The 19,413-nt window shown below is 42.5% G+C and overlaps 1 protein-coding gene across 1 annotated transcript; it reads left to right on the top strand.

Moving 5' to 3' along the window:
• The first annotated feature begins 5,262 nt into the window (after positions 1-5,262).
• KCNK18 (potassium two pore domain channel subfamily K member 18) lies at positions 5,263-12,983 on the top strand. The gene is made up of 3 exons (XM_006262712.3): positions 5,263-5,538; positions 6,939-7,094; positions 11,287-12,983. The coding sequence occupies exons 1-3, from the start codon at positions 5,322-5,324 to the stop codon at positions 12,147-12,149; spliced, it is 1,236 nt and encodes a 411-aa protein (XP_006262774.3). The 5' UTR covers positions 5,263-5,321; the 3' UTR covers positions 12,150-12,983.
• The last annotated feature ends 6,430 nt before the right edge of the window (positions 12,984-19,413 follow it).

Below are 19,413 nucleotides of genomic sequence, written 5' to 3'. Positions count from 1 at the left end.
ACTTCAGTAAAAAGGGTTACTTATTGTTCCCTTTACCCTGACGCTGCCTCTCTTCAGGTTGTTAGTGTGGCAGGGTGTCTGTCCTTCCAGGGGTGGCTGTGAAGCCCCTGAAGTCCCTGCAGCCCTTGCTTCCTGGGCAATCACCCCTTCAGTTGCTCACCACACTTTGATGTTTATTACTTTTACGAGGGAAGTTGCCCCAGGGCTTCCCTAATTGCTCTTAAGTGAGCACCAGGTGCCAGTGGTGCCTTATAGGATAATTGCAGGAGTCCGTTCCTCCCCTGCACCATTACTCATGTCTTGCAGATGGCATCCTCATTGATGTTCTCTTTCACTTATCCCCTCCTCTGCGGTTCCTGGACCCTCTCCGGTCCCACATGCTCAGCCCCTCAATCTGGGCTCCAGACCCTTACCTGGGTCCCTAGGGACCTCCTCCTCCCCCGAGCTCCTCCCCAAAGCTCCAGACTGCTTTGGTGTCCTCTCTGTGTTGGTGCTTCAGAGCTGCAGTCCTCCTGCTGGGGTGGGCTTATACTTGCCCTAAACCCAGCCTTCCTCCTGAGTCGGGTGACTCCCTCTACCCAGCCTAGCCTCACCTACCAGCTCCCTGGGTCAGCAGATATGTTGGGGGCCATACTCTAAATTTACAGACTCATGTTAATAATAATAGTAAGGAATTCCCATCCCCTTTGCAAAGAAACCAACCCATTCTTGGGCATAGATAGCAACTGCTTTTGGGAAGGTGATACTGTCAGCTCGTTGGGTGTTTCTACACATGCTCTGGGAGTGTGTGTGTGGGGGGGGGGGGGTGCTCTAATTAAAAGCACTCTTGCAGCAGCTCTAAAGTGCCTGGAGCATCACATGTATTGGCGTCCCCACGCTGAAACATAGTGGAAGGGGCGCTTTAATTAAAGCTCATTCAACAAGCTTTAGTTAAAGCGCCCCCAGTGCCATTTTTCAGCATGGGGACGCTGATACAAGTGACGCTGGAATCTGGCGGAGCGTGATAATTACCACCTGATTAATTGAGTCTGTTCCGACACATTGTAATTACAGTGCGTCAGAGCAGCCTCACTGCATGTGTATAGGAGCCCTTTGAAACAGGGACCATCTTTGTGTTCTGGGTTTGTACAGAGATTTCGTATGGTCCTGGCTCATGCCTGGGGCTCCTGCATGCCACCACCATACAAGTTAAATAATAACAAATCACTGGGATCCTTTTTGACTCAAATAGCCAATGTTCAGCACCTTGTAGGAAGTTTCTAGTACATGGAAATTAGTAGTTTTTTGACACAGTTCTTTATTACAGTGTTTATACCTAGAAGTCCTGTTCCTTGGACACTGTAGGAATCAAGCAGCCATAGACAATTTCTTTACTTATGATTCCCAGCCATTTTTCAGGCAGCACGTTACCACAAAGTACTCTCCCTTGACTTCCTCTGAGCTTTACACAAGAAGTGTTTCTCTGGGGTTTTTTGGGGCTTTCTTGCTGCCTGCCCTCTATGCACCTGTGGTATTTTTGCTGCTGCTTCTCCCTACACACCCAGCTCTACTTGAACCATATCCAGCCTCCTGAGATTGTGTGCAGCCCACAGTCCTACTCTGCTTACACCACTCCGATTCCTGAGTGGCCTTGCATGTGGCCCCTGCCCGAGTCGTGGCTCCTATTGTTTCAGCTACATATTTTAAAGGGATTTAGCTGCTTTTGACATTTATCCCGAACAAGGGGATATTACACAGTTACCTGCTCCAAACTTTTTGGTGCAAGCTAAAGCTTTTTATCCCATGACCGTAACAAGGTCCTTTTCCTATATATGAAATGAATGGTCAGTTATGTAGTAAGCAGAGATGATCCCTGTTGTTGCCATGTGGCTTTTCAGATTAAAATTCAATGAAGACCAACACCCTGTCACAGCACTTAAGCCCTATTTTGAGGGCTTAAATGGGATTTAACTGGTGCATAGGCCTTGTGATATGCCCAGGGGTAGATCCAGTTGCACCCCGCTTTGATCCCTTCTCCACCTAAATGTTAAAACCAACTGCCTGGGAGGGGCAGAGGCCTTTCAGGCAACTGTGTGGGAGTCAATTGAATTCATGGCTCTTTATCCTCTCCCTGATTCCTGCTGATCTCTCTCTGTTTTACATGTGTTAATGACCCTCTCTCCTTTTTGAGGGTCCTGATGTTACATTGATCAAACTGTCCTTTCATCTGCAATTGTGCTGTCTGTTCACCATTCCTGGTAATGTGTCTCTTTTCTTTCACAACCCTGCACACTGTTTTAGCTCTAGCTAAAAACCTGAACTCAGGTATGGTGAGATTAATTTGGGTGTAGAAATAACTGACAGTGAAGTATTACATGCACTGTTAAGATGCTCAATCTGAATAAGAGGCATACATTTAATTATAATGTCTACAGGACTAATGACAATATCTTTTGTCTATTTTGACAATTTTTGCCAAATGTGTTGTGTTTCCTTGAACTTTATATATTTTGTTTCAAGGTAATTTGCATCACAAGAGGTGAGAAACTCCATACCAGCTATGAACAGACTGCCCAGAGGAGTTTTCCATCTATTGACTCCTCTGTGAAATCCTATGAAATACGAACTTTCATTTCTACCCAGGAGAACTTTTACAATCTTTTCTCCAATGCCTGATGAAGGGTGTTTGTGCCCAAAAGCTTGCAATTAAAGACTTTTTTTTTTGCAAAAATCTTGTTGGTCTAATAAAAGATATCACCTCTACTACAAGTCCTGATTATAACCTAGCAAATTAGTGCACATTCCAATGGTTGTATTTGTTTTTGCTTTAATCTTAAAGATTGAATAATATAGTGCTCGCCCCTTAGCATATTAGCAAGGTTTCTCATATAACTGGAGAAAAAAAGTATGTTATGTTGTATGTGATGATGCACGACACCGTCTGCACCCCCTGTTCAAAATCTTCGGTCCACCCATGGATAGGCCCCCTCCCCAGGGTTGAATGTCAGCTTCTGTGAACACTGCTAGGGCTCCCACATACAGCAAGTTACAGGCTCTTGGCTTTGTTGAATAATCTGAAAATGCTAAACCATAATTTTTAGATGGAGAAGCAAATTGCACCTAGTTCCCTGGCCTGGCCCTGTCTTGACCAGAGGGATCTCTGCGTTTATATCCACCACCTGCTGCTCCATCCAGACGGTCCACAGAAGGCATTTTCACAGTGCAGCCGTGCACGCACACCGAGCCAGAGGCTCCACCAAGGAATTGTGGTTGCAGCTAATTAAGCCAGTGTAGCTTCCGCTGATGGGGCTGGAGGTTGCAAGAATGCTTCCACAAATCATCCTAAGCTGTTGTTTACTGAATGGCTAAACAGCAATTAGGAACTTTTCCCATCACTTAGAACCGTCTGAAGGGCAGCACCTCGGAGGGTAAAACTCTTAAATTATTTATTACCTTGAAATGGATGGGCCTGGTTTGGAAAAGTTCATATAACTGTGCTCAGTCCTGTGTCCCTCACTACTGGAAGGAAACACAGCGATAGGGGAGCTGCGAGAGTTAGCGCCCGGGGGCTTCCACCCAAAGCTAATTGTCACCAGCACAGGAGGATCAGAGCAACCCCATTAAAACTGTTTCTTTGGTGGCAACACTAAAAGGAGAAAGAGACATTGTTGAGGGTGGGCATAGGAAAAGAAGAGTTGAAAATGAGAAGCAGGACACTTAGTATGAATGCCAGTGACATCTACTGATAGTGGAGTAGCTTCCCAAAGGACAGTGTAGCAAGAGCAGCAGTAGGTACCATTGGAGCCCTATGGGATCATGCCTATAGTTTGCACCATTCAAGGGGACAGTGTGGGAGGACAGGTGTTGTATAAAGATTAAGAGCTTCACTATTATTATTCACTACCTAACCCTGCCCTCTCAGCCATTTCCTGAGGAAAGAAGCTAATTCATCAAGCAACTGAGTTGTGAAATGTGATCTCTTTCCAGTAACATCCGGCTTGCTCGGCACTAACTGAGGTGCCTATGCTCACCCCCTGTGGATGCACTTTGCACTACCTCCCAGAGGCTAAAAGCTCATTACTGCTTTTGAATGTTAGGATCTCCCTTTTTACCTGTTTACTTTGATGGTGCCAGCTCCATAAGACAAACTAATACCTATTTTTTCCTAAGAATTACACCATCCAAATAGTCTAAGCAAACCTGAAGACTGAGACATAAATCTAACATGCAGCTGACAAAATTCCCAGGACAATCCTGTAAAGTGAAGCCATAATAGACTTTGTTGCTGCTAAGTGTTTACCAAATTGAGGGACTCTGTGTGTGTGTGTGTGTGTGTGTGTGTGTGTGTGTGTGTGTGTGTGTGTGTGTGTGTGTGTAGTGGGCTCTTCCCTGTTCCAAGAACAAACTATAACACTTCGCCTGCCTATACTTCAATAGCATGGCAAAGGCTCCCTAAGAGATGGAAAATTTAATCACATCCCTTTGGTAACCCATTTCAGTTACTCTCATGAGTAAAATAGTCAAGGATAGTGATACTGCTCATTACCTCAAGTAAAGTGATGACTACAAGCATGTTAGTTTTGCAACTGGATGCACCGTGCGCCCAAATTCTGAAGTCCTAACTCAGATCTTACTCACCGAAGTCAGAGTTTTGCTTAAATATGGGCTGAATGAGAACTAGGCAAGGACTTCATGCATTTAGTTCTGGCTGAGAAAATCTTCTACAATTAAAGAAAAAAAAGCAAGTAAAATGTGGCATCGAGGCCGCTATATAATACATCTGTAGGGCAGATGAAATTCTTGCGAGGCCTCGAGGGAATGACCATTAGTAAAATGGTTGTGTCCCAGCCCTGTCTTTCCTCTGATAGATTATCAGTTTCCCCATGCGTTCCCTGGGGGGACTGTTTTGTCCAAATCCATTATCTACACTGTGTATCTGTGTTTGTTACTGGGACATTTCTTTTCTGCTGTGTCAGTGGGAAGCTGACGTGGGAGCTTGGAACAAGAAACTTTAAACATCAATCGACTCCGGTAGAAACATACAGCGGCTGGGTATCTCTGCACATTACAGCTCTAAGTGATCAATAGTAATGCAATGCTATAGTGTGATATATTATCACCAGATAGATATTTACAGATTTGATTAGGCATGGGCTCTTTTTAAGGGACCATTGGGACTGCAACAAAGCCTTCAGGTACAAAGTCCTGGAATCTGAAGGCTTGAAGCAGAGAAATCCTTGCTCCCTACATCCAGGAGGCTTCACTCAGCAGCAAAAGCTCTCTTGTCCACACCCTTGCTCCTGAAAGCCGTGGCTGGCTTCTTCCAAGAAGAGCTTTAAGGGATGGAACAAACATCTCCTCCCCGGAAAAATAAAAGGTCATGCACAAGATTATTTTGGGCAGTGTTTCCTCATGCCTGCTTCCTCGCTTCTCTAGTGATCTATGCTTTGCTGGGGGCTGTCATGTTCTCTCACATTGAGGGGAACAGGAAGATCACTGAGAGTAAAGAATATGAAGATTTTATGCACAGTCTGTGGAACATCTCGCAAAATTTATCAGGTAAGTGCTGTCATAGATAAAGGACTTAACTGTACCGGATCTTACCAATTCCCTTGCAAAATGAGACCTCTTAGCTTGAAGTATTTATGCACAGGCTAATGAAAGTCAAGCCTGGAAGCAGCTTTCCTTATATGTTTAGACAGGGATTGGGTTTATTTGCTTAGCTTCTCTAATTATGATTTCCAAATTGAAAACTTCCAGTCCCTGTGTGAATATTTGCAGAGATTTTTGTGGTGCTTGCTTTCTTCTTCCCTTTCTGCTCCCAGCATTAGCAAGGGCAAAAGTTACCGCAAAGCTAAGGAACAGCTGAGAGTGCCTAGATATTTTAAAGGGTTTTCTTTATCCCAACAGGTCAGCTAGGAATGGGAGGTCTGTCTACAGCCCAACAAAGCAAAATATAAACGCAGCTCAGACTCAAATAAAAGCTGGCTTATAATCACTCTCTCTGTGAAGAACAGTCATCTCACAATAGGGAATATAATGTGCAGCGGGAAGGTTGTTTTGTTGGATGGGGACTGGGTGGGTGACACCTACCCATTGCCTATAGAAGAACAAGAAGAGAGCTTGCACGACCGGTCGTTGACTATAAGGACCCGTGCACGCTTAGTTATCCCAGCACAAGCATCTGGGGGATTCTCCGATTCCACAATAAGAGGTCTTTTTTTTATTTAAGCGAATCCACTTTGGAAATGACCTTTATTAGGGGAGGAATGAGAGGGATAAGTCGCAATCAAAAGATGCCAGTCTGGGCAGGCTATAGGGGTGCCTGCTTGAGATAGTGCCAGAGGAAGGTATTGAGCCAGTGGTCAGCTGTGGGCTCAGGCAGTAACATGCAAGAGATTTTACTCTTCACTTTCTGATGATAAGTTGTGATACTGTTTTAAGTAAAAGATCTGGCTGGCTGGATGCACTTCTTTATTTTCCTGTTCGGCTGCCCATTCAGAAGATTAAATTTGCTGGGAGTCGGTTGTAAAACTTAGCATCCAGCAGGTACCTAACTGAAAAGAGCTGGATAGCCTGGAAGACGCATAACAATATTGTCTTTATTTTCTCTTTGGTAAATCTTTTACTCCCTTTTTTCTAACTAGCCCGCTCAGTTTCTCTGTACTAAATGTTACACTACAGTTTGTTTTTCTTTGACCAGACCTGTCTGTTCTCGAAAGTTTATTCATGAAAGGTATTGGTCTGATCCAACTTAAATGCATGGAAAAGTGTGTGTGCATGTGTGTGTGCACACGCACGTACATGCATGCATGTGCACGTGTGAGTGAGAGAGAGAATATTTCCTTAATAAATAACAGAGCCAGCTCATCAGTCTGACTGATGGAAGCATGCTGATCTGCAGTGTCTGACGATCTGGGCCGCAGACTTTAAACAATAACCGCATCTCATTTTGATAGCGTACGCAGAAAACTGGTCAGAAGTTAAGGAGCTATTTAAGAACAAAACTGTTCCTCTGCTCAAGGATGCTAGATCCGAATGGTTTGCCAATCCAAAAGAACAATGGTCCTTCCTGGGGTCTCTGTTTTTCTGCTGTACTGTATTCACAACAGTGGGTAAGTTCTGAGGTAAAGTACATCTTACCGAATCCATTGTTTTTGCTTCATTTATCTCCGGTACTTCATTCAGTGAATTCACTGAAGCAGGGGGAGGGAGGGCAGGGGTTGAGAGATGCTGCTTAGCATGTTTAGCGGGGACTCTGCAAACATTCTCTGATGCATCTTAGGCACACATCTGAGTGACAGCAATTGCATTTGCTAATTAGATACTCAGTTGTGGGCATACAAGGTATAACAATTTAATAAAACTCTTATTATAGTCTAAGAGTGCTCTGCTGTCTTGAGCCTAAGTGTCTCCTTGTCCTCCCACTGCTGTGAATTGTGCTGGGTGCTGCCTTCCACACTAGAGGAAGTTATTCATATAACATATGTCATGTTAAAGTTCACAGCTATTTAGGCTTAGGAGATTTTTTTTTAAGTTCTTCTATATTTATGTAAAATGTAAGGTAACAACCTCTTCTTTGGGAATGTGGATGCATAATGGCTAATCAAGTTTCCTAAAAGCACTACTGAAATCTTTTGTTTCGGCTCCAGATTTAGACGAGCGAGTTGGATATGACCAAAAATGTTTGCCTAGTTCCTGCTCTTTCAACAGCGCTTAAAGCTATTTTCCAAGCCAGTGCCTAATGCTACTGTTATTCTTCTTAATAACTGTTTTCACATATTCACCAGCACAGGCTACAACTAGTCCACCACAAAGCTAACCATTCACGAAGAATTAGAGCTGGGTGGGAAATGGTTTTCCTGCCCTGCAAAAATTTTCAGTGCATCAAAAACAATTTTCTTCGGCATTGGGGTGAACCTAAGATCCTTCAAAGCTTTGTGAAAAAAAGAAAATAAAACACTAGTTAGAGTGTGCTCTGTCCCAGAAAATCAAGTTGGGATCAGGTTCCACACCTCGGCTCTGTTTAATTCAGAGGAAGGATCCGAATCTCACATCTCTCTCATCTCAGGTGATTACTTTGACCCGCAGTCTGTCTGTGAACAACCTGACCATCACCAGCCTGGTGGCTATTTTGTGGGTAAGGGATCTCTCTGTTAATATATCTTGGAGCTGTTCTACTTTGCATAACTAAACATTATTGGATGCTGTAATTACAGTGGTTAGGACACCCAAGTCCCTGCTCCAACAACTGTTTATATAAATAAACTAGAACAGCTCCAATAGGAGAGACCGTGAGACATCCATCCCCAAACAGTTAAATAGCATTAAGAGTCACCTATGATGTGAAAAAAATGTCATACCAAGGACTTATCTGGGTCTAATGGCTATTTGGGGGGGGGGGGAGGGCAGGGGAGGATAGTGGGGGCTCTCTCTACCTCTGTTTCTGTCCAGACATTTCATCTTGGACTTGAAAAAATATTGGTTGAAACTAGTACATCCTTACCCACCCTCCATGGGCTGAAACCCCCCCAGAATGAACTCCGGCCATAAGCAGCACTAGAAGATATTATTTGGGGGGGCTGAGCTTTTCTGGGGCGGGTGCGCACTGGTGCTGTGTGCACAGCAGTGGAGAAGGGAGCAGCAGGGGTACTGGGCGTGGTGCTGTGGTGGCAGTGGCACTAGAGCCACTGTTGCTGGCCCAGTTTGGAGGTGCTAAGCCCTGTTAACCCCGGCCTCCCACCACCTTAGGACTCCCTCTGCCCCCTTTGCCCCCTCCCATTCTGAAAACAGATCCAGGCTGGGAGATGATGCAGACACAAGTTACAGAAGAGGCTCTGTTTTGAAATGTCTTTATCTGACCCCTCATGCAAGAAGGGCTCAGATTTTCACCCAATCGGCCATTTTTGAAGCAGTCTGCAGCCATGTACTTTTGTTTGGTCATAGCAATAGACCGCTTTGTGGCCAGATCAGGCAAAAATTGTCACTTCTGTCTGCGCCCTTAGGCACTTACAAGCAACCACAGTTTCTTAAACCCCCAATATGCTTGTTCCTAAATAGCCCATATCTATCAGCCTTCACAGGAAACTGCAAAGCACACGTGTTTCTCTGGATCTTTTGGAAGGCTAAGATTTTTTTTTTTTAACTAGCTGCTACTTTATAGGGTTGAACTTCTGTATATTTGTTATCACTGGAAATTTTGGTAACTGTTAGAAGACCTACAGTGTAGGAGAGGCATTTGTATCTGTATGAATTAAAAGGAAGAAATAGAAGAGAAAGCATTTGGTTTAATTATGTCAAAAATGGGCCTAAAATCTTCCCAAAAGATAAAATATTAACAAAGGAAGAGGAAAGAATTCATTGAAAAGCAAATGAATGATGCCCTCCCCACCCCCCAACAAAAAAAAAAGAAGCCCAACCCTTTAAATTGTTGGAGGCTGAGGAGCACTGCCATTAAAACTTTAATACAATTTATCTGATAGTTTCCTCTAATGGAAATGCATTAACTTTGGGTTTTAGCTTCACACCAAAGAAGCAATGGCATAGCGACAGGAAGGGAGTGTTATGTGCTAATTTAATTCACGGCAGTATATTCTCTACCACCATTTTTTTACTGATAATGTTCAAATCACAGAGAATGACTGGCAATAATTCCGCATTTGTTACAGTTGATACTTATGCATTTCAGATCCGCAGAGTATAAAATTATCATTTTCCAGTTACTTCTTTCTTTCATGTACGCTCAATTCCTGAATCTGTGTTCCTGGAAGCCCAGCCCTACCACTGTCTGTATATCAGTACAACACTTGCCATCAAAGCCTGGTCTACCAAACTGTGTACCAGACAGTCACAGACCATGTACTTAGCAACACCATTCAGTAATGATCTTGAGTCACAAATTTCATGGTATTATGATTCCTTGTTCCAACCTGTTGCACAGAAGTGTGCCATGTGCAACATTTGGGCTATAAACAGATGTCACACTTATCTTGGGATAACCCAATTAATCTTGGGACAAAGGACAATCATTCAGGCTACAGAGGTAGGGTTTATCCTGGGTCAGATTGTCTCTCACTGGTTCTGACTCACATTAAAACAGGTGCAGGACAGTCATTTACACAAGCTGCTTGAATGGCAATTAAATTACGCCCCCACAGTCTGGGGGTCGGGGGTGGAGTGTTATCTTGAATACATCACAGATACTTCAAGTGGGACAACGGGCTTGTATGTCTGTATAGTCCCTGAACAAAAGGCTTTATCCTAGGAGAAATCCAATGCCTGTTTATAGCCACAGACATCCATGTTTGTCTTGGGATAAATCCTAAAATAGTTTCCCAAGTTAGAGGTAGCAACAGGTTATCCCAGGATACAGCAGAGTATGTCTGTACCATTACCTTGGGATTGCATCATTGAATCATTGGCAGAATCATTGAATCAATGGCAGAAAAGCAGCATTGCATTCATCTGCTCACTAAACTCCGATTAGAAGGTCATCGTGTTTACATGCCAATCCTGGCATATTTTCCTCCTCACAACTTATACAGGAACAAATGCAATGTCTGTTACTAACTGTAGATTCAGATCTGAACTTTCTCAAAGCTCGAGGAGTCTTGTTCTACTCTTACACGGTCATTCCTAAGTAAAAATGGAGTCCAAACTGTGTTCAGGTCACCACAAACGCTATGGATTGTGCATATACACTTTCAGAGAGACTATGAAGAAAACCACTCTGCGCTCTGTCCTGTCCGGTAAAACGGACCAGATTGAGTGGTCAGGAACTTAAGAAAATGTGAAATCTGAATCTGAAATTGCTTGTCACACTTCCTCAGAGCTCCTGTGGCTTGGGTTGGGCACCAATCCCTTGGCTATGTCACATTTATACTCTCAGCCCTTCCATGACAGTTCAAGTCCAACTTACACAAAAGAATTCACATCCTCATGGGTTCAAACTTCTCTGCTGAGGATCCCAGAAGTAATGACTAGTCTTGTTGCTTTGAAAACAGCCAGTCTCCTTCTCAACTAACCCCAACTGCTGGGCTATTTTGCCTTCAGTCCAACAGACATACCAGCATTCAACAAGACTAACTAGCATCCCATATGTAACTGCTCTGCTAGAAGTGCTAGTGTTTCTTCTGTCTCAAATGTTTTAAAGTGTATTTTAAAGACTTGAAATGGATGTTAATTTTGACTACAAAAAGGTTGACTAAAAATAACCCCTTAACACAAACAGCACCAGAAGTTCAATTATTTGAATGCAAAATAAATCACAATGTCCTGTTTTCTGGTTTTGTTTTTGGTTTCTTTTAGGTTATGGCCACACCTACCCTATAACGAAGCTTGGGAAATACTTGTGTATGTTATATGCTTTTTTTGGCATCCCTCTGATGTTCTTGGTTCTGACTGACATGGGAGACATCCTGGCAACTATCTTGTCCAAGTCCTACAATGAATTCAGAAAACTTCAGTCAAAAATTCTAACTTGCAAACTGTGCTGCAAGAAAAACAGGGACACCAAAGATGGGATGTCGCTACTTATGAAACAAAGAATAGTGATCCGCGAACCCCTGAGTATCACAGAAGTGCTGAAAAGTCAATCCTCTGTTATAAGGAAATCACAGCAAAGCCGCAATGTTGAAATATTTGAAATGCTAATTGCCAGAGAAAATCAGTACCTCGCACCATCAGTAAATAAAAAACTTGAAAGATGGAGTTCATGTCCTGAACTAGACAGGAGAAAGATGATGAGCCATGTCATTGACAACTTTGACAAAATAGGAAAAGAACTTGAAAAGCTAGATGTGCCCATCATTTTAATGGCACTGATTGTCTTTGCATACATCTCCTGTGCAGCAGCTATTCTTCCAAATTGGGAGCAAATGAATTTTGAGGAAGCATTTTATTTTTGCTTCATCACGTTGACAACCATTGGGTTTGGAGACATTCACCTGCAACATCCCAACTTTTTCTTGTTTTTTTCCCTCTACATTGTAATTGGCATGGAAGCAGTCATCATTGCATTTAAACTGGGCCAAGATCGATTGATCTCTTTTTACAAAAATTTGATTTCATACTTTGGTCAGAAAAAGGCAACCCAATATAAGCAGGCTCCATTTACAAAACATGTATTGCAGCAGCCCCTGACACATTCACTGGCAATTGCACTAAAGTGAAATTGTCACCTCCATTTCCTCTCCCTCCCTTATGGAAAGCTGACAGGGGACATATGTTCCTCCTTGCTTTAACACGTGCCCCACTTTCTCCAAAATCAGTGGGAATGTGCTGTACATGAATTCTGCACAAACGAAGTTTCATAGTTTCATAGTAGTTTGGGGTCAGAAGAGACCTAAATAGATCATCTAGTCTGACCCCCTACCACTGGCTGGATCACACGACCCCAGACAGGTCTTCATCCAACCTCTTTTTGAATTTACCCAAGGTAGGAGCAAGGACTACTTCCCTAGGAAGTTGGTTCCAGATCCTAGCCACCCTAACAGTGAAATAGTGCCTCCTAATCTCTGAAGTGTATAACTAGAAATAAGAACCAAAACAACACGAGGAAAAAGAATAGAATACTTCCACATCTGGGTTCACATCAGTCTTATGACCCCTGGCAATGGACCTTTCACTTCCTGCAGGCATGGTCTCCAGATGAACCAACTTATAGGCCAACCCCTGAGCATCTGCACAGGCAAAACTGAGGCAAAATTCATATTCACCTGAGTCAACCAGTGCCTAGTCCCCTGCCTGCTTTTTGTCGTATTACTCAATCCATCGTGAATATTAATGTTATTGTTACTGGGATTATCAAACAGAGTTGGGAAATGGAGATGCTTCCCCAACTGCTGTTTGCTCATAACCTTATACATTGTAAACACTTACACTCCACAATGGTCAGTATGAACTTAAAATAAAAATAGATAAAATTTCAGTTCCTCCCCCATCCAGCTGTTTTACAGTATCAGAAAGTGCAAAGCAGCCAAAAAGCTGCCAATCAATGAGTAACTAGAGAAGGCCTAGGTACCTCTTAAGTCTTTGTAATCTGCATTATGTATGTATGTATGTATGTATGTATGTAATGTATTCACCCAAGGAACCTTGTCTGCCTATGTCCTTAGACCAACACGGCTACAACCCAAACCCCTGCATGTATGTACGCATGCATTCATGATGATGTTCACTGTTCAGCTATAGTATTCAACCACTTAGCAAAGTTGGTGCTCATGAGTTAAGTAGCAGTGGCAATGCATGTTATAAAACCCAAAAATACATCCCATCATATGAGCAATAGCTCCTGGTATTAGAGAGGCAGCGTGGCCTAAGCTGCCACCAGAGGAGATTGGAATCCCAAACTTCTAATCGTAGCTCTATCACTGACCTGATGTGTGGTTTTGGACAAATTACTGCTTTGTGTCATGTTCCCCCATATACAAAAAATCCCCTATCTCCTTGGGGTACTGTGAGGATTAAACAGTTTATGCTTGCTGTATATTGTGAACATATAAAGCATGAAATATGTGATAAGTATTATTCAGAATAGGTTTATGCAGAGATCCCCACCATGCTAACAACGATGCATCTTTTTGTCTATCAAACATTTTATCAAGGGAGCCACTGCATTTAATTATGTCTTGGCTCATAAATTATGTGAATAACAACTGAAGATGAATGAAGACAGTGGGTAATGTCATGCATTTGATCATGATATTAAGTAGTATATTTTTATTAGCATGTTTGTCTTTGAAGCATAGTATGATGGCATGATATGAGTTATGATAGCTTCTAATAATTTTAATGGGTGCTGGCAATTCATATTCAGTCCTCCGTATTAATTAGTAGTAAGCAAGCACCAGTGCTATATAAAATACGTAACGTATAAAATAGATGGACTGATGATGTACAAAAATGTACCGTATAATAATAAACATGCCAGCCTCCACTTAGAAAGTTATTTTCTTCTTTCATCCTGTGTCTGCATCCTGCAGACTTGCAGTTTTTCCATAAAGTTTTACTTCAGTTAGTACTCAGTGCTACAGCCTCGTCTCAGACCAAGTCCTTAACCCATGTGAATATTCCTCCTGATACTAGGGAGACCCCATGCATGTTTAACAGTGGGTAGAGGCTTGGGTCCATGTTGTTCCCTCAATAAGGCAATGCACCTGTGTTTTCGTGTTCATTTTTAGGCCTTATTCAGATGTTTGACAGAGCTCCACATTTTCAATCCCTGCATCAGGACCAGAAGAAAGGTTCTGAGCACCAAAATATTCTGCGTAGAACAAAGACAAGACAACACTGAAGCAAACCATGTCTTCCAACAGTATATTCAGATGTTAAAAAAGCATGACAATCAAATATGTCTGGGTCATAAAGCTAATAAAAATATTCAAGTGAATCTATTTTTTTTGAAGCTAGTTGTCTTCAAGTTTATAGCTATACACCAGGCAGAAAAATGCGCTCTTACATGGAACGTAGAAAGCGGTCCTGAACAAGGGTAGGCAAAAACATCAAAGGCATAGGCAGGGGCTGGTTTCTGCAGAGCTTGAAAGCACTGAGCAGATGCACAGAACTGAATACAATGAAGGCTGTCCCCTCTGTTCCCTCAGCCTTGTAGGAAGTTCTTGCAGCAAAGCCCTAGGTGAAAGAAATGCAAAGGAAACAGTTGTCAGACCCAGATGTGCATGAGTGACTGGTGCCTTCTGGATCTGGGAGGGCACCCACAGAAGCCGCTGATGGCAGCTGCCCTGTCAGGGGGCACCAGCCCTACTGACAGCATCAGTGTTGGCCATCGGGGGTGGGCACCAACTCCATCAGGGGGGCACGTGCACCCCCTACCAGTCGCCTATGCTGATGTGCGTCTCAGATGGAGACATCATTGGCCTAAGGGCCTGCACAAAAGAGTCTCAAGGGATAAAACAGTAGTAAAAGGAAGCCCCAGGACTGAAAAACCATTAAACTACCAAAGAAAAAATATATCTTCTCCTTCAACCAGTCATTTAAACAGCCACAGCCTATTCCAAGCATCCCTTCAATTTGCACTTCATTAGAGCAGTCCAAAAAGTGCTAGTAGGATGTGAAGCTTTTCATCTGTAGGGCAGTGGAGGCAAGGTTTTAGTAGAGAAAATAATGATAATGCCCAATAGACTTTGTGGTTTTCCACTTAGCTCTGGATGGAGGCACATCAACATCAGAAACACACAGGAGGCTTGATAGCAGCCTCAGAGGAGGCTGAGATCCCAGATAGAAGATCCCCTTGGATCTCAACATTTCCACATCCCCAGAATGACTTTGACTCCAATCCTTGTGCTAGTCAGGAGGTGGAGTGAAGCATGTAACACATATTCTGTGAGCAAAATAAGAGTGTGCTTTGTTCAGGGCTGAAGATTTTCACAAACCCAGTATTCATTTCTATAGAGAAAAACACCACAGGCTATACAAAGCAGTGCTACAGGATACATTCCTGTATTGTAAAGCAAGTGCCAAGTGTGTTGCTAGACTAAAGTTTGCCTTTCTCTATTACCCATCCTACACACATATAATTGTTTAAAAAGAAAAAAAAAAACGCAAGCCTCTGGGGTATCAGTATACATTGCACTGCATATAGAGAGATGGAAAATCAAATTGCCCAGGATAAGTTCCAGTCACATTTGTTCAAATACATAAGCACAGATGGTGAGAGAAATACTGGGTATCAGTTCTCTCAACCACAGTGATAGCTTCCAGCAAACAGTCAAAAGATCTCTCATATACTGGACTTTTTTTTTTAATAGAAAGCTGAAGTCTGAACACAAGGATGGTTACACAATTTTGTTATTATTCCTGCTAACAACTAAGCAGGTATTTGCATATGCTATTGTTTGGGACACTAGTAACATGTCAGCAAGCAACTACATCCAATTTTTCACATGGTTTTTCTTGAGACGTTTAGCCCCCTGTCCCACTAGGTGCAGTCAAGATTGTGTGAGGTCAGCGCAGGTTGACTCAAGCTGACACAACTGTAATTCATGGGTAGGGCAGAAGACTTCGGTGAACTTGTCCACAAAGCCCTGCTGATCAATTCTTTCCACCTAACAACATTACAGATAGCTGTGGTTTTACAAAAGCCAATGCAAGTGTAGAAACGAAACACAGAAGGTTCAATGACCAGAAAAAGAGGGAGGGCAACTTCATAATGAAAAACTAAACAGCTTCGTGTTGACTATTTATTGATGAGAAATCCAGGTAATAAAGTTCAGTCTAATGACATCGCCTCACACTATTTGCTTCCAAAAAATGCTCCCAGAACAAGACACTGAGAAAAAGTATACTGCGGGTAAGCATATAAAATTGCCAATGTACTTGAGTCTCAGTGTAAAAAGAGTTGTACTTAATCTACTGCATGCTGCAGGCTGTCAACAGGCTTCGTGTTGAGTGCTCTGAAGGAGAAACCCATAGGTTTGTCAAAGCAAGTGTTGACATTCACTGTCTTTTCACACGTGAAGTAGAGGCTCCAGAAACAAACCAAGGTGTGGGATTTGGCATTATTACTGTATTACTATATGGTACTCATTCTACAAGCCTACCATCTCTGCTTACAGGGAGTTAAGTTATGATTGAAAGCGGAATTTAAAAGCATTGCAGTGTGTATTCAGGTAGAAGCCCTTCAGTCTTCAGATTCATTCTTATATTTTCTCTTATTTGAGTAGAGCACAACAATGCTTCATCTCAGTGGTGAATGAATGCCCCCAAGTGTATGAGGAGATTATTGATCAACGGTGCCGGCTGCATTATACTCAGCAAAAGGCATCCGGCCACACTGACAATTACTGAGCAGCTTTTCAGACACACCCAAAGCAAAGAGCTGACAAGTCAGGAATAAGGAAATACATTTTCATAATGATCCATATTATAAACTTCAAATGAGGCAGTAAATGAAATGGCATGAAACAGATACAATGTATAGTAGGGGAGGGGAAAAGATGCATCATAAAGTGTACCAGGATGGAAAAAAATACACATTACCAAAGAATACAAGAAAATGAAGCCATGTTAAAGTGGTGGTAGCACAAGTCCTGTTCCTAGCCATTGCACAGAGACTTGCATTGGCAAGTCTGAAGTCATGGCTATGTTTTGAGCACAAAAAAACATTTCTTTCCCTTTGTAGTTTCAAAGTTGTGACAGGGCAGACCGATCCCTCTGCTTGCTGTAACTTGTTGAGAGTGTAGATTTGTCACTAAAGTTTCTAAATTGTGCAGGATGAGAATCTCAAGGGTGTGTGTAGCTATATCTATAGCTATAAATATAGATATACAACTGCATACATATGCATATAGATATATACATACACACATATGCATTACTTTTCATTCCATCCAGGAAGAGCACACACCAACTGCTGAAGCTTCCTTAGCCTGATGAAGGGTTTTTGAACCTGAAAGCTTGCTTAATAACTATTCTCCAACCATTTGGGTTGGTCTAATAAAAGATATCAAATTCACCCAAGGAATCTTGTCTGCCTACATATATACATACACACATATGTATATGCATATGCATAAATATGTATATGCATATGCAACCAAGAGTATACATAAAACTAAGTCCCAAAATGTGACTTTTTTGCAGGCTATTTATGTATTGAAGAACTGGGCCCTTGATATTATTGTGAATGTAGCTGTAGCAGAGAAGACATGAAAATAAGAGGACAAGGTGAGCTAGAAGCAAGGGTAGCCAGCAAGTTGGAATTAGCCCTTTAAAGGATCCAGATGCTGGGGAAAGGGAAGATCTATGAAGGTTTTGGGACCAGGCTGGTTGTGGCAGAGACTCTGATTCCAGTTAGCTAGAGGGCAAAGCGTGTTAGCAATAGAAGTTAAAATGTGTGCAGAAAACCAAGACAAAAAGGGGCACCAGTGTAATTCAGCGCTCAGTGCCACACTTCCCCCACTTCTGTGCCTCATGCAGAGAGGATATGAATCTGGTATAGCCCAACTGTGGAGCCTAGCCCTTCACTGCCAGTGGTTTACTTCTGGAGGGTGTCACCTGAATTATCCATCCTGAATGCAATGGTTGTTATTGCACAATTAGAGGCCAAACATATTCTTTCTGCTTTTGAAAGCTTGTTCCTCAGTTTTCTTTTTAGTATTTGTTAGGGTCTAGTAGTGACACTTGATACCTAATTAGTAGCTTGATGAAATCATCAGTCCAGTCTCTAGCAGACAAGGCTTAGCAGCACTAGAACAATTATTGCAATGAAGAAAGCTGGTTTCTCTACATACACGGCAAAATTCCTTATAAAGTCACTGGGAGTTTTGCCTATGTGATGAATCCAGGGCTTTAGCTGGACTATTGAGCTTCTTGAAAATATTGACCGACTATTATGATGATATTATTGTTGAAAGATGAAAAATGACATGAAAGTGTGAATTTAGATTAAGAAAAGGCACAGCAACACTTGGCACAGGAGTTCAGGCTCATGAACTTGGACTGGAGTTTAAAGGCAGCACATGATCAGCTGTAATCAAAAGTGTACTTTACTAGCCGGTCTGTAGATAAAAAGCACATGCTTGGGTCAGTGCTTGCTGCTAACAAAGCCTCTTTTCAAACCCGGGTTCCAACATGGAATAGTTCAATTGAGTGCCAAGTAGTTGTTATAGCAATTTGCTTCGGCAATGAAACAAACAAACTTCGTGCTTAACGAGATCAAGGGCCTGAATGCCTACTTTTTTTCCCCTGTAAAGAAAACCTTTCAAATGCTACTTAAGTGTCCCAGGGCTGAATCTGGATCCTTTGGAATAGCAAAGCCCCCAGTGGCTTCCATGGAACCAGTTTGGAAAACGGGGAGGACAGGGCATGTGCTGGGAGTAATCTGTTCCATTCAAACTTTAGGAGATCTCGTCTCCCTTGCAAGCTTCCACCTGCAGGAAAGTTTTCTTTCTAACCACAGGCCCGACAAGTTCCTTGGGGGGAGGAAAGCCTATTTGCACGAGTAAACCAGACAAAAGAAAACAAACACCGAAGGAAAGGGTTTGAGTCTGTCTGCAATTATTCCTATTCTACTTCTGTTGCCCTCTTGGAAGTACTTCCTATTTTTTTTGGTCACCCAGGAGCAATTATTCATAACTGAGGCCTGATTACAAACTCCCTAAGCAGGCACAATTCCCATTGAAAGAAACATGAGTTTTACCTGCCTAGCAGCAGACCAGCCTGAATGGTGCCAAGTGCCAATAACACTGCATTACAACGTTCCTGAGCTTCTTAAGTCTTGAGTGGCCTAATGGTCGCCTCAAATCTTTTTCAGAGCTCCTCATTTGAATCCCATCGTTATTATGCCTTTTTAAGAACTCATAGACAATATTTTGGGGCCATAAATTAATTTGCACACTGGCATACTTGACCTCGATGCAGAACAAATCAGATATCAGATATGTATAATATTATGAATGCAGCCAGGAGAAAGAGTGC

Source organism: Alligator mississippiensis, chromosome 6 (genome assembly GCF_030867095.1).
Source record: "Alligator mississippiensis isolate rAllMis1 chromosome 6, rAllMis1, whole genome shotgun sequence".
Taxonomy (NCBI): domain Eukaryota; kingdom Metazoa; phylum Chordata; order Crocodylia; family Alligatoridae; genus Alligator; species Alligator mississippiensis.
The sequence above is the reverse complement of the archived record's forward strand: the minus strand, read 5'-3'. Positions and strand labels throughout refer to the sequence as shown.

Bases quoted from the DNA above. Each gene is read 5' to 3' on its own strand.
- KCNK18 (XM_006262712.3), top strand. From the start codon at position 5,322: ATGGAACAAACATCTCCTCCCCGGAAAAATAAAAGGTCATGCACAAGA. The intron at 5,539-6,938 runs GTAAGTGCTGTC...TCATTTTGATAG, and splicing joins CATCTCGCAAAATTTATCAG to CGTACGCAGAAAACTGGTCA. The intron at 7,095-11,286 runs GTAAGTTCTGAG...GGTTTCTTTTAG, and splicing joins TACTGTATTCACAACAGTGG to GTTATGGCCACACCTACCCT.